At 39.7% G+C, this 15000-nt stretch overlaps 1 protein-coding gene across 1 annotated transcript in view; it reads right to left on the bottom strand.

Annotated features, from left to right (window-relative positions):
* The window catches only part of LOC126236667 (cytoplasmic dynein 2 heavy chain 1), an 873274-nt gene that overhangs the window by 99102 nt on the left and 759172 nt on the right, over positions 1-15000 (bottom strand). Inside the window, exon 63 of the mRNA XM_049946146.1 lies at positions 1179-1383. Within this exon, the coding sequence (XP_049802103.1) occupies positions 1179-1383 (205 nt within the window). The remainder of the gene's footprint in view (positions 1-1178; positions 1384-15000) is intronic.

Raw genomic sequence — 15000 nt, 5'->3', positions numbered from 1 at the left:
TTTCACAGAATAGATTACACAAAAAATGATGCACAAATAGCAGTTTTTGGCGAAATAACAGGAATTTGGCAATTTTGTTGAGATATGGTGAAATTTTTAATTTTGTCATATAAAAATGTTATAAATTTGGAGACAGAAAATTTCTCATATTTGTAACCAACAGTAACTGAAAAGTAAAACTGTACATTCACTTTTAATTTTCTCAAGGTTGACATTTGTGTATAATCTTATACTGGCTGCTGATTTCCCACATAACAGATTTTGATGCGACAATGAAAATAAAATAGCACCACAACGAGCAAAAATAGCACGGTATTATGCAAAACAAACCACTGAATTTGGCACAAACAACATCAAACTTGACAAAAAAAACTGTTTTTGGCAAAATTGACAACACTGAATTTGCAAAACTAAATAACACTGAATTTGGTAGTAAATAATGTTGAATTAGACAAAAAATACCAGTAAATTTAGAAAAAAGCACTAAGTTGGCAAAAAAGTAAGAGTGAAATTAAGCAAAAAAGTAACTCTGAGTTAGGCAAATAAAATTACACCAAACTTGGCAAAAAGTAGCACTGAATTTTACAAAAAATAACAGAATATTTTTAGAAAAACATGGAAATTGGCAAACAAAAGTCACCGAGTTTGGCATAAAAAATGTTACCCTGTATTTAGTAAATAGAACACCAACTTTGGCAGAAAACTAATAAGGTATGTGGCAAAATGACATGAAATTTGACAAAAAATACATCAAATTTGGCAAAAAAACCACACAATTTGACAGAAATAAACACAATATTTGGTAAAAAATAATGCCGAATTTGGCAAAAAATAATACCAAATATTGAGAAATTCAAATTTGGCAATTTAATCACTGAATTTGGCAAAAAGTTACACTATATTTGGCAAAAACAGTACCAAATTTGGCAGAAAATTATAGGAAATGTGGCATAAAAGACCTCAAACTTGGTAAAAATACACCGAATTTGAAAAAAAAGCACACAGAATTTGGCAAATAAATAATAACAAATTGGGCAAAGGTATTAACTAATTTGCAAAAATGGCAACAAATCTGGCAAAAAATAAGACTGTGTATGGCAAAAAATAACAACAAATTTGGATATAAAATAAAACAACATTTTTCCTGCTCCTAAATATTCTTGACAGTTAGTACTCACCTAAGACTTGTAATGTAAATAGAGACATTGCTGAAAGTAATCTGTCTGGGCGCAGAGCTTGCACAACAAGGAGTCGCTGGAAAGGTGAAATTTTCTTCACTATTTTAGAAGGTAAGTTCGTTTCACACTCGATACTGTGGTAATATGCAGACCACAAAGCATGATCCTCCAAATGCAATTCTTCCCAAAACTTTGGTAGTACAGTCTAAAGAATAAAGATGTATTACAATTTTATGCAAATGTTCTTTACAAAAGTATTCATAAAGCACAAGAGTAAATGCAGCAAAAGTATTACATTATGAGCTGATCAAAGGCATCACATGGAAATGATGTACACAAATGGAAAAAAGTTACCAGCATTTAGCTCCCATGAAGTACAAATAATCTCTGTAATTTATAATAACAAACCAACATATGTGCTGAATGGATGGATCTTTTTCCTCATTGATCACCACATATTTTCCTTCAATATATCTCTTTCATTATACTGAATACCTAATGGTACTAACTATCATAAATAAAAGGTAAGGTTGGCATTTTTCTGCCACAGCAGATGTGACAGCTACTATGTTGAAGCCCAGCTACCATGAGAGTTACTTACTTTTAACCACATGATAAAAGTGACAGCATTATTTTGTAACAGACTTGTGCCCTGAACTGGTGCATGTCAGTCATGTCAGTGGTGGATAGGGAGGTGGGTGTCACAGAGACAGATAGATAGGTAGAGAGAGAGAGAGAGAGAGAGAGAGAGAGAGAGAAGGATTACCTGAAATTTATCACACCAGATAGTGGTTGTCTACACATTTTAAAATTTTTGCTACCAACATTCACCTTCAAGCCATTATCAAAAAGCAAGCAGGCTGTAAGCCATAACACTTGAATCTGAGCCTCTAGGCATAGAAATACATTATTTATAACAATTATTCACGTGAAACACAATTCAAAAGCTCACTGAGATATATTCACAGAAATAATTTTACACTGAGATGAAGTACTGGATCCAATGTTAGCAAAGTACTCAACAATATGCACTCTTAAGAGTGAAGGAACTGTTGTCTGTATACAGTGATACAGTAAACCATAGGCTTTGCACTCACCAGTGTTCATCATTCTCAGCCTCGAAGTGTCAGCTATGATAGGACACAAATGGAGACTTTCCAGCAATGTGTGTAATCTCAGCCTGGAAGTGTCAGCTATGATAGGGCACAAAATGGAGACTTTCCAGCAAAGTGTGTAATTGATGACAGAAAATTATTGTTGGCAGTAACATGGCAGTTGATATACTGAAGTTATTCCTGACTTCCTGCACAGAATAATCTTCAACCTCCTTGGGATACCTCTTCTTTTCAGTTACAACACTAGACACTCACTTGTCTGAAATCTGGATACTGAACAGTTTGGGAACTTTTTAGCTATATCTGTGGTCTACAACAGATGGCAGTTACAAATTAAGAGAATCAATATGAGGTGTGTGTGTTACACCATATGTGAAACATTATGAATTAAATGCTAAGGAATAGGAGACAGGCTTAACCATGCTCAATACTGTTGCAGACACAATACAATTGCATGTGCCACTCCTATAACAAGTTTAGATCAATTGTGTTTATTCTGCCCACACTTGTTTTCATGTTATTGACATACTCATTACTGTGACATATTAAACTGGGGATGCAAGGGACAAATAGAGAGTATTTAAAGAACAGTTACAGTCAGTACTCTATTTGTCGGTTGCATAATTTGAAAACCACTGGAATAAATGTGCCACCAAAATCTTTGATCACTTACCCAATGTATAAAAAGTCTGATAAATACCAAAGTTAAATCTGAAAACAAACTGAAAACGTTTCTCCTTGACAAATCCCTCTTTTTGGTAGAAGACTTTATAATTTTGTAATGTGTGAAAGGTGATGGATACGCATTATGAACTCACAAAAGCAGACATTCAGGGGAAGAAGAGAGAGAGAGAGAGAGAGAGAGAGAGAGAGAGAGAGAGAGAGAGAGAGAGAGAATTTGCAGATGATCAACATATAGCCACATTTAAGTATGAATGTGTACTGTGAAATTAAAATGATTTGTTCCACATCATTATGATTAATTGCAGAAATGACTTACAGTAGACAGAACTAACAAACTGACATAAGAATGAAAGTGTGGCAGTAGCACCTGTACTGCTAGAATTGTATTGGCACAACTGTTCTGCTTTGTTTTATGTATGGCATTTTACATATACTGAGTAGTTCAGACCAATAATATGTAATAATGTCAACATTGTACATTGCACACTTTTACTTGACCCCTCTGTGATCGTTGGAAGTCAGCTGGCTTCATGCTGTTCTGGAGTTTTTGCTTGTTGCCAACCTTAGCTACATAACAGAACTGTGCATTATAATAGTAAGTAACCATTGTGAATATAGCATCGATTCATGTATGGCATTGTGAGTAGTGATTGTAAATATTATTTACAGAACTGAGCAAAGAGGATGTACCTGGTCCTTCTAGTGACTCACTGTCAACTTTTGTGACACACCTGCAATGCAATAATCCATTACATGTTTCTTTCTTTTATAAGCTATAAGCTGGGTGTTCTGAGAGAAGGAGACAGGGCATGTCTCAGCAGGCAATATGGTACAATCTGATAACAATATTCTGCTTCCTCCGCTCAGAGACCAAGTAAGACTGCACGATCAGTAAGTGCTCAGTGCCTCCAATGCAGTGTATGGATTCAGTTACCATAGTTGGTAGCAGTATGGGACTGGAATAGTCTATACATACTTCAGTGTAACTAAGTTACAAAAAACCATACACTTCAAGATTTGCATCTGAAGGCAGTAGAGTGAAAGGTTTATCAACAAAACATGATGTGTAAACATGATGGCATTCTTGTCGTCACTTACAACTACACTAATTTCTTTTTCACATTTACTGAGTAGCAGCGTGCCTAATATAAACATTAAAGGTTTTGCGGAATTTATGTCCCTGAGTCAAAGGATCCTGATAACTTGTACAGGGAGTGGTCTAACAACTACATCACTGAGTGCCTCATAAAAACTATCCATCATATCTTGATCTGTCCCTTCACAATGCGAATATACTGACACAATCCTAATTTTCTTGCTAGACACTGTCAAATCTATCCACATTGGTGGAATGTTGCAGTAGAACAGAAAACATCATTCTCATGGCTTGATAGGCAGCAAAATTATTTATACTTCTTCTACTGTGGTTGTGAACTGCATAGTTCACCATAAATTCACTATTGTCATCATTTGCTACTACCAGAATCACTAGATCACTGATGAAGTTTCTAAAAGATGTTCTGTTAAGAACTTTATACAATATTCTAACCACATATTTCTGTACATTAAATAATTTTTAACCATAGCTCCATTGCCCCAGAAGTTTATCCTATGTGAAGATTTCTAAGAACAAATCAAGCAGAACTGATCTTCTAAGGTAACTTATCCATGTGCTGCTGCCACTTTAATTTGTTATTTACATGGATAATCAAGTGGTTCATGGTGTGGGTTCCTGTAGTCATGTCCTAGTTCATGAACCACGGGCAACATATGAGTGGCCAAGTAAGTGGTCCCGACAGTCGGGATACCAGTTACTTTGGAATAAGGCTGAGCATCTCTGACATATTCTGAGTCCTGGTCACCTTTGCGCTCATACGGCAAAGACTACCAAATCCACCGGTTAGTCCCTCAGCCGTTACAGGTAAAACCCAATGGGACTCGGGGCAAGTAAGGCTAGCAACCTGCTTCCCTGGTACTTTAAATATGATGCTGGCAACAATCAGAGCAAAATGCCTCAGACCTTTGGAGGTAACGGAGTCCCACCTCTAACTGACAAACCAGGGACTCCTAAGATACGACTTGGCAAACAAATGGTAATGAGATGGGGAGCTATTAATATCAATGGGGGCTAGTCTGGGAAGAAGGTAGAGCTGGCAGAGGCTGCAAGCAAGATGGGGCTGGACGTTTTAGCTGTTAGTGACGTTCGGGTAAGGGGTGAGAAAGAAGAGGAAGTGGGAGAATACAAGGTCTACCTGTCAGGAGTCAAAGCAGGAATAGCACAATGGGGTGTAGGGCTTTACATCAGGAAAGAAATGGAACCCAGCATAGTTGCAGTAAGGTATGTAAACGAACGACTGATGTGGGTAGATTTGACAGTGTCTAGCAAGAAAATTAGGATTGTGTCAATATATTCGCATTGTGAAGGGACAGATCAAGATAAGATGGATAGTTTTTATGAGGCACTCAGTGATGTAGTTGTTAGAGTAAAGGACAAGGACAGTGTTCTGCTCATGGGTGATTTTAATGCCAGGATTGGAAATCGAACAGAAGGGTATGAAAAGGTTATGGGTAAATTTGGAGAGGATATGGAGGCCAACAGGAACGGGAAACAACTCTTGGATTTCTGTGCCAGTATGGGCTTAGTAATTACAAACTCTTTTTTTAAACATAAAAACATTCACCGGTACACTTGGGAAGGCAGGGGAACCAGATCTGTCATTGACTATATAGTAACAGATCAGGAATTCAGGAAGGCTGTGAGGGACACACGTGTATTCAGGGGATTCTTTGATGACACTGATCATTATTTAATCTGCAGTGAAATTGGGATTGTGAGGCCGAAAGTGCAGGAGGTCAGGTCCATATGTAGGAGGATAAGAGTGGAGAAACTTCAGGATAAGGAAATCAGGCACAAGTACATAACAGCGATTTCAGAAAGGTACCAGTTAGTTGAATGCAGTCAATTACAGTCATTGGAAAAGGAATGGACAAGGTACAGGGACACAGTACTAGAAGTGGCTAAAGAATGTCTTGGAACAGTAGCGTGTAAAAGTAGGATGAAGCAAACAGCTTGGTGGAATGACACAGTCAAGGCAGCCTGTAAAAGGAAAAAGAAGGCGTATCAAAAATGGCTACATACTAGAACTCAGGTTGACAGAGAAAGTTATGTTGAAGAAAGAAACAAAGCCAAACAGATAATTGCAGCATCCAAGAAGAAATCTTGGGAAGACTTTGGAAACAGGTTGGAGACCATGGGTCAAGCTGCTGGAAAACCATTCTGGAGTGTAATTAGCACTCTTCGAAAGGGAGGTAAGAATGAAATGACAAGTATTTTGGACAGGTCAGGAAAACTGCTGGTGAATCCTGTGGATGCCTTGGGCAGATGGAGGGAATATTTTGAAGAGTTTCTCAATGTAGGTGAAAATACGATCAGTAATGTTTTAGATTTCGAGGTAGAATGGGATAGGAATGATGATGGAAATAGGATCACATTTGAGGAAGTGGAGAAAATGGTCAATAGATTGCAGTGCAATAAAGCAGCTGGGGTGGATGAAATTAAGTTGGAACTCATCAAATACAGTGGAATGTCAGGTCTTAAATGGCTACACAGGATAACTGAATTGGCCTGGGAGTCAGGACAGGTTCCATCAGACTGGACAAAAGCAGTAATAACACCAATCTTTAAACATGGAAACAGAAAAGATTGTAACAACTACAGAGGTATCTCTTTAATCAGCGTTGTGGGTAAAATCTTCTCAGGTATTGTTGAAAGGAAAGTGTGAGTATTAGTTGAGGACCAATTGGATGAAAATCAGTGTGGGTTTATGCCTCTTAGAGGTTGTCAGGACCAGATCTTTAGTTTACGGCAAATAATGGAGAAGTGTTATGAGTGGAACAGGAAATTGTATCTATGCTTTATAGATCTAGAAAAGGCATATGACCGGATTCCTAGGAGGAAGTTATTGTCTGTTCTACGAGATTATGGAATAGGAGGCAAACTTTTGCAAGCAATTAAAGGTCTTTACATGGATAGTCAGGCAGCAGTTAGAGTTGACGGTAAATTGAGTTCATGGTTCAGAGTAGTTCCAAGGGTAAGACAAGGCTGCAACCTGTCTCCACTGTTGTTCATATTATTTATGGATCATATGTTGAAAACAATAGACTGGCTGGGTGAGACTAAGATATGTGAACACAAAATAAGCAGTCTTGCATATGCGGATGACTTAGTTGTGATGGCAGATTCGTTTGAAAGTTTGCAAAGTAATATTTCAGAGCTAGATCAGAAATGTAAGGACTATGGTATGAAGATTAGCATCCACAAAACGAAAGTAATGTCAGTGGGAAAGAAATATAAACGGATTGAGTGCCAAATAGGAGGAACAAAGTTAGAACAGGTGGACGGTTTCAAGTACTTAGGGTGCATATTCTCATGGGATGGCAACATAGTGAAAGAACTGGAAGCGAGGTGTAGCAAAGCTAATGCAGTGAGCGCTCAGCTACGATCTACTCTCTTCTGCAAGAAGGAAGTCAGTACCAAGACTAAGTTATCTGTGCACCATTCAATCTTTCGACCAATTTTGTTGTATGGGAGCGAAAGCTGGGTGGATTCAGGTTACCTTATCAATAAGGTTGAGGTTACAGATATGAAAGTAGCTAGGATGATTGCAGGTACTAGTAGATGGGAACAATGGTAGGAGGGTGTCCACAATGAGGAAATCAAAGAAAAACTGGAAATGAACTCTATAGACGTAGCAGTCAGGGCGAACAGGCTTAGATGGTGGGGTCATGTTACACACATGGGAGAAGCAAGGTTACCCAAGAGACTCATGGGTTCAGCAGTAGAGGGAGGGTAGGAGGAGTCAGGGCAGACCAAGGAGAAGGTACCTGGATTCGGTTAAGAATGATTTTGAAGTAATAGGTTTAACATCAGAAGAGGCACCAATGTTAGCACTGAATAGGGGATCATGGAACAATTTTATAAGAGGGGCTATGCTCCAGACTGAATGCTGAAAGGCATAATCAGTCTTAAATGATGATGATGATGATGATGGATAATCAAGAACTTCGCACATGGAGTCTCATCCAATGTGTGCACATTGATCTCTGTTTCTGGTAGCTATAAGCAATTTTTATTTCCCCTTCCAAATTTGGTCTGAATCCTCTCACATAATGTTTTGTAACAAAACTGAATCCAGGATATCTTATATCACTTTATCAGTAGAGAAGCCTTTAAGGAAATCAAACTGAGTAGATGTTAGTAGGTTATTCTTAGGAAGTTCAATATTATGTTGTTCACTGTCTTCTCAAACATTTTTGATAACATGGAAAGGAAGGTGATGGGTCTATGACTTAAGGCAATTTTCTAATTTCCATTTTTATAAATAGATGTTACTTTACTTCAGCCACTATGAAAAAGATAGACTGCTACTCACCATACACATTACATATTAAGCTGCAGGGAGGCACAACAAAAGGATTATTACACACAAACTTTTTGGTCAAAGCCTCTTCATAAAAGAAAGGAAAACACACACACACACACACACACACACACACACACACACACACACACATATGCACACTCAAACAAGGAAGCACACCTCACACTCACATGACCGCTTTTGCTGGACTGCAACTGTTGCATTGAACTAAAGCAGCAATCTGTGGTGGGGCAGGGAAGGGGGATGGATAGTAGAGTATGGGTGGGGAAGGAGAAGAGTGCTCTCTGGTGGAGCATGCAGGGAGTACTATAGATGGTGGCACAACAATGTTTTCACAGCACTGGAAGGTTGTGGGGACAGGGAGGGGGTAGCGGAATGTGAGAGAAGCAGACAGGGGAAAAAACTGCTGAGTGCATTGGCAGAGAGCAAGCACAATGAGGGCGAGGGAACATCAACTGGCAGGAGGTTATAGGACAGGGGGCAAAAACTGGTGGAGGGTGTGGGGACAGTAGGTTATTGTAGGATGAGGCAAAGGTAATTTCAGGAGCAGAGAATGTGTTGTAAAGATAGCTCCCATCTGTGCAGTTCACAAAAATTGGTGGTGGAAGGAAAGATCCAGAGTGAAGAAGTCATTGAAATCAAGTGTGTTATGTTCAGCTGCATGTTTCACCACAGAATGGTCTACTTTAATCTTGGCCGCAGTTTGGCAGTGGCTGGTTGATAGTCACACCAATATAAAAAGCTGTGCAATGATTGCAGCAGAGCCGGTAAATGACATGGCTGATTTCACAAATGGCCTGGCCCCTAATGGGTAGGATAAACCTGTGACAGGACTGGAATAGGAAGTACTGGGTGGGTGGATTTGGCAGGTCTTGTACCTGGGCCTTCCGCATCAGTATGATCTCTGTGGCAAGGGGCTGGAATTGGGAGTGGCAGAGGGATGGTCTAGGATGTTGTGGAGGCTGGGTGGGTGATGGAACACCACTTCATGAAGTTTGGGAAGGATCTTGGGCAGGGTCTCCCTCATTTCAGGGTCTGATGATAGGTAATCATTGCCCTAGTGAAGAATGTGGTTGAGTTGTTCCAGTCCGGGGTTGTACTGGATGACGAAGGGGCCACTACTTTTTAGCTGAGCCTTGGGGGTGATGGGAGGATTGGGGAGGTGTGGGGATATGGCACGGGAGGTGTGTTTGCAGATTAGGACTGGAGAATGGTGCTTGTCTGTGAAGGCATTTGTCACACCTTCAGCATATTCGGCAAGGGAGTTCTTGTCACTGCAGATATGCAATGCCTGGGTGGCCATGCTGTATGGGAGGGCCGGCCGGTGTGGCCAAGCAGTTCTAGGCGCTTCAGTCTGGAACCGTGCGACCGCTACGGTCGCAGGTTCGAATCCTGCCTTGGGCATGTCCTTAGGTTACTTAGGTTCAAGTAGTTGTAAGTTCTAGGGGACTGATGACCTCAGATGTTAAGTCCCATAGTGCTCAGAGCCATTTGAACCATTTTTTTGTATGGGAGGGATATTTTGGTGAGGAAAGGATGGAAACTGTCAAATTCAGGTGGTTGGTGTGTTTTAATGTTGGACTAGAGGTATCTCTGGAACCATCAACATCCAGGGAGGTGGCATGCTGGGTTCTAGAGGACCATGTGAAGCAGATGGGAGAGAAGGTGTTGAGGTTGTGAGGGAATGAGGACAGGGTGTCTTGACCCAGAGTCTTGAAGATATCAGCAGTGCACTGGCTCACCAACTCATTAAAAAAGGTAAGTTGAGGGGGGGAGGGGGGGGGAGGATGGGAGGGGGGGCGAGGGGCACTATCAAGTTAGCACAAAGTTTTAGTAGTTGGATCAAAACACCTAAGAACTACCGATTTTCAGTGACCTAATGCCTCTCTAAAGATGACCTGGTGAAATTAATGTCTCGTGATGGGGTATGAATGCCTGTCTTGGGGACAATTGTTTAAAGCTGTTGATTGTGGAGTAGCACAAAAGTTAGCAAAGATCAAACTTGAACTCATAAATTTGCATTGTGTAAGCACTAATCTCAGTTTATATCATGATGGAATAGGGATTATCTTTGACGAGCAAAATTTTGTGAATCAAGACAAATCCAATTGCAATCATAAGTTCGCATTACAAAACAACATATTTTATTTTGTGCAAATACAAGCTGAAAATAAGTAAATACTGAAGAAGATTTGCTAACACAAAAAACTGACAAGCTCCAACATTGCTGAAGTTCAAAATAATATTTCTGACCTGTAAGGCCAGGTTACTGTCCATGCAAGTAATGAGTGCAGATAATAATTGACCTCATGACAATTCTTAGAAGTGACTCATAATTAATGTAATTAGGTAAAAGGCATTTAAAAGACACTTAGTGTCATAGGAAGGAAGAGAAATTAGAACTATTTCCAGTGACCAGAGGGCAGTCAATAATAACACTGTGCTCATTGCTGGGCACCATGCCAACATGAACCAAGCATCTCCATCCCAGATGGTTACCCGTTTCTCTTAGAACCTGCTGAGGAAGTAGAACTGAAATGTTCTTGATCCGACCTAGCCACCTGCTTGCTGCTTGATCTCTTGCTGTCAATATTCCCTACCATGATTTTTTTCTCTAGATTTTCTCTACTTATTCTCACAATATTGCCAAAGAACGGGAGAATTTTTGGTTGACATGAGGAAAATGGAACCTGGATATACTGAGTTGCTCAATAATGGACACATCTGTTATTTCAGTTCATTTCATGCACATCATTTCGGACCAGCACCAAACCTCAAATGCACCAATACACTGCTTGTCCATGTTTCATAACTGTAAAAGAGGATGGAAAACATGAGTGTTTCAGTATGCAGGACCTATGTGGTGTTCATTATTGCCATCACTGCTTTGTTCTGGCAGACCTCGGTGTGCTTCTTCACATCCACTCACGCTAGCATGATCTGTCTTCTCATTTCATTTTAACAGCTTCCTGTGTTGCAGATGGCTGACCCAGAATAGATGAAAGAGTGCACGACTTCCAGTTCCACTAACTGACCTGTGCCTTGAACCTGTGCTTCTCAATTATTTACCATGACTTTGGATTTTATGAGACAATTCTGATATACATGATGGATTAAAGAGATGAATACACTAAGCAGATTCAGAAGGATGTAGGTTGCAGTAGGTACTGGGAGATGAAGAAGCTTGCACAGGATGGAGTAGCATGGAGTGATGCGTCAAACCAGTCTCTGGACTGAAGACTGATGGATTAATATCATTTACTTTCGCTAGTAGCTCAGCAAGTTCATTGTAACTGCTGGCTAAAAGCATGGTGTCAACAGCAAATCAAAGGTTGTTAAAAGTTCTACCACCAATTGAGATGCCTTTAGTCCAACTATCGAGAGCATTTCTAATAACATGTCGCACATAGATGTTGTACCAATTGGTGGTGGTGGTGGGGGGTGGGGGGTGGGGGATAGAATACAAACAAAGATTGCATTGTTAGTTGTAACAGGCAGAAGACATGCTTTGCTGGTACTGCACATTTTTCTAGACTTTGCCTAAGACAATCTCATGCTGCAGTGTTCTTCCTCGGCACGCCAGTGGGAATTTTCCTTTTGTGAGACTATGCTGATTTGAAATTTTAGCCGGCCAGAGTGGCCGAGCGGTTCTAGGCGCTACAGTCTGGAGCCGCGCGACCGCTACGGTCGCAGGTTCAAATCCTGCCTCGGGCATGGATGTGTGTGATGTCCTTAGGTTAGTTAGGTTTAAGTAGTTCTAAGTTCTAGGGGACTGATGACCTCAGAAGTTAAGTCCCATAGTGCTCAGAACAATTTTTTTTGAAATTTTAGATTCCCATATTGTACTGTTCACGTCACTTCTGCATAATCTTTTGCTGATCTGATTGTATCAGCACTCATATCTACTATGAAATTTTAAACATTTGTGACTGCCACAATAAACCCATACTGTAGGCTAAACTTGTGTGTGCTCTTTTATAATTTTTGAGAACAGTAGGCCTATCCTTATTCAAAACAATCTTTATGTAATTTCACTGTATAATTGAATGAGAAATGGGGTTTTGGGAATTTTCAGATGCTTAAAAAACTATATTTTCATAAGTTATTGGTACGAGTGTTTTTAGATAACTTATTTAGTAGCAAATCAGCATTTATAATTCACAGTTACTGCCAAAGAACAGGTCACGCTGAATATCTTTGTATATCAACGCAAATAAACGTGCATTTTTGATCATTTTTTTTTTTATGATACCATTGTCCCATGCATAATTGTAGTAAATTGGCATTTGTGATTTAGTTATTGTAGCATATATTGTGTTACAATTAGTTTTCTCCAACAAAGAGATAGAGGGGCTGGCCAGTACTTACCTCAGCTCAGTACAGCCGATAGATAACACAAAACAGAACAGAAAATTTACATTCCTAGCTTTCGGAACTTTGTTCCTTCATCAGGGAGGAGAGAGGGGAAAAAAGGGAAGAAGGGAAAGTGGATTCAATTACCATATTTACTCGAATCTAAGCCACACTTTTTTCCCGGTTTTTGTAATCCAAAAAACTGCCTGTGGCTTAGAATCGAGTGCAAAGCAAGCGAAAATTCTGAAAAATGTTGGTAGGTGCCGCCACTACTAACTTCTGCCATCGAATATATGTAGCGTTACACAGGCATGCTTTGCGGGCACAAAGATAAATACTGGCGTCAAAAACTCTGTGTCAGTAAATAAATTTAAAAAAAAAAAGGTGGAAGACGAGCTTTTTTTCTCCGCCCCGAGTTTCAACCACTGCATTTTCATACATTATTCAATGAAGTAAATACAAACTTCGAATGTAGCAGCATTTCAATGTACTACGAAAATCCACTGGCAAGACTGTTTGGGATGTTCGTCAATATGGCCAACTCTACATTCTGAATTTTTTCCTTCCTGTGAGAAGAGATGGTTGCTAACAGGAACTTTTATGAATTGTGAATCACATGCAGTATTCTCTTCACTGTAAGAATAATATGAATATAAACATTTTGCCATGAATTGTTTCATGTTTTCTGCTATCTCATTTAAATCCTGTCTGCCTAATAAATTACGAAACTGGAGTGAGACAACAGCAAACGCGGAAGAATATTCATATCATGTCATGTTTAGATTAATAATATTCTTATGCTGAATAGCGATAGTTAGAAATGAAGCACGGCAACTAAGTAGATTTTTGAATCTAAGATGACTAATTTCTTTGCAGAATGTAATGTACTAAAGAGGCGCCTGCAAAGATTTTCAAATGGAGAAAAATTTTCACTGAATTCTCGTTCAGAACATTTTCTATCATACGCAGTCTATTATTTGGTTCTTGTTGATCATTATCAAAGAAAGCAGTAGTGTAAGTAACAGCAAATAGCAGTCTCTTGCCATTGTTTCACTAATAAGACAATTCCTCTTTTTTTTATTCTAAGCGGCGGCAGCGCACACTAAAGCAAGCCATGCAGCGAGCGGTGACAGGTTGTAAACACTCATCATTAGAATGCGACAAATAAGGATAACACAGTACAATAAGGCATTTTAAGCTTAGAGTGACATAAACACCTATAACAAAAAGAATGGCACTTATCTGATCAAAGAAAAATAAGCAATGAATTCAAACGAAATGAAGCATGTGAAAAAGGAAGGATACCCGTATAAATACGGACGGAGCACCTGACACATAGCAATGGCTACCTGGTAAAGCTTAACTGCTAAGCTTACGACTTGAACCAAACTACTGTAGCTGTATCATCATTCATTCAACTTAAATTGTGTCTCATATTACAATGGGCCAACTTTGTTTCGATTTGGAGGTGTGGCCATAAACTTTTCTCTCCCCTTGAATTTCAAGTCTCAAATTTCAGGTGCGACTTAGATTTGGGAAAAATTTTTTTTCCTTGATTTCGAGTCTCATTTTTCAGGTGTGGCTTAGATTAGAGTGCGGCTTAGATTCGAGTGCGGCTTAGATTCGAGTAAATATGGTACTCACAAGCCAGGTTATGCAGCAACAGGGAAAAGTAAACAGGGAGGGTAGCAAGGATGGAGGCATGGTTGTCAGAGGGAAGCCAAAGATATTCTACTGTTAAGTACTGTGCCAGCTTCAAACCAAAGAGCATGCATACAGAAGTAAAGAGGTATACAGTATAAAGATAAACACAACTATGTAGGATGAAAAGATGCGTGAATGGCTAAAGAGGAGAGGGAAAAAGAAGAAGATTGAAGAGTAAATGGGAGTAAGGTTGGTTAACGTAGGTTCAGTCCAGGGGGATGGCGGGATGGAAGGATGTGTTGGAGTGCAAGTTCCCATCTCCGCAGTTCCGAGGGACTGGTGTTGGGTGGGAGAAGCCAAATGGCACGTATGTTGTAGTAGGTTCCTAGGTCCCTAAAATTATGCTGGATAGCATGCTCTACTACTGGGTATTGGACATCTCCTAAGCGGACAGTTCGTCTGTGCCCGTTCATGCGCTCAGCCAGTTTAGTTGTCATCATCCCGATGTAAAAGGCTGTGCAGTGCAGGCATGTCAGCTGATAAATGACTTATGTTGTTTCACATGTGGCCCTGCCTTGAATTGAA

Source organism: Schistocerca nitens, chromosome 2, assembly GCF_023898315.1.
Source record: "Schistocerca nitens isolate TAMUIC-IGC-003100 chromosome 2, iqSchNite1.1, whole genome shotgun sequence".
NCBI classification, from domain to species: domain Eukaryota; kingdom Metazoa; phylum Arthropoda; class Insecta; order Orthoptera; family Acrididae; genus Schistocerca; species Schistocerca nitens.
Note: the sequence above shows the minus strand (reverse complement) of the source record. Positions and strands in the feature narration are given on the sequence as shown.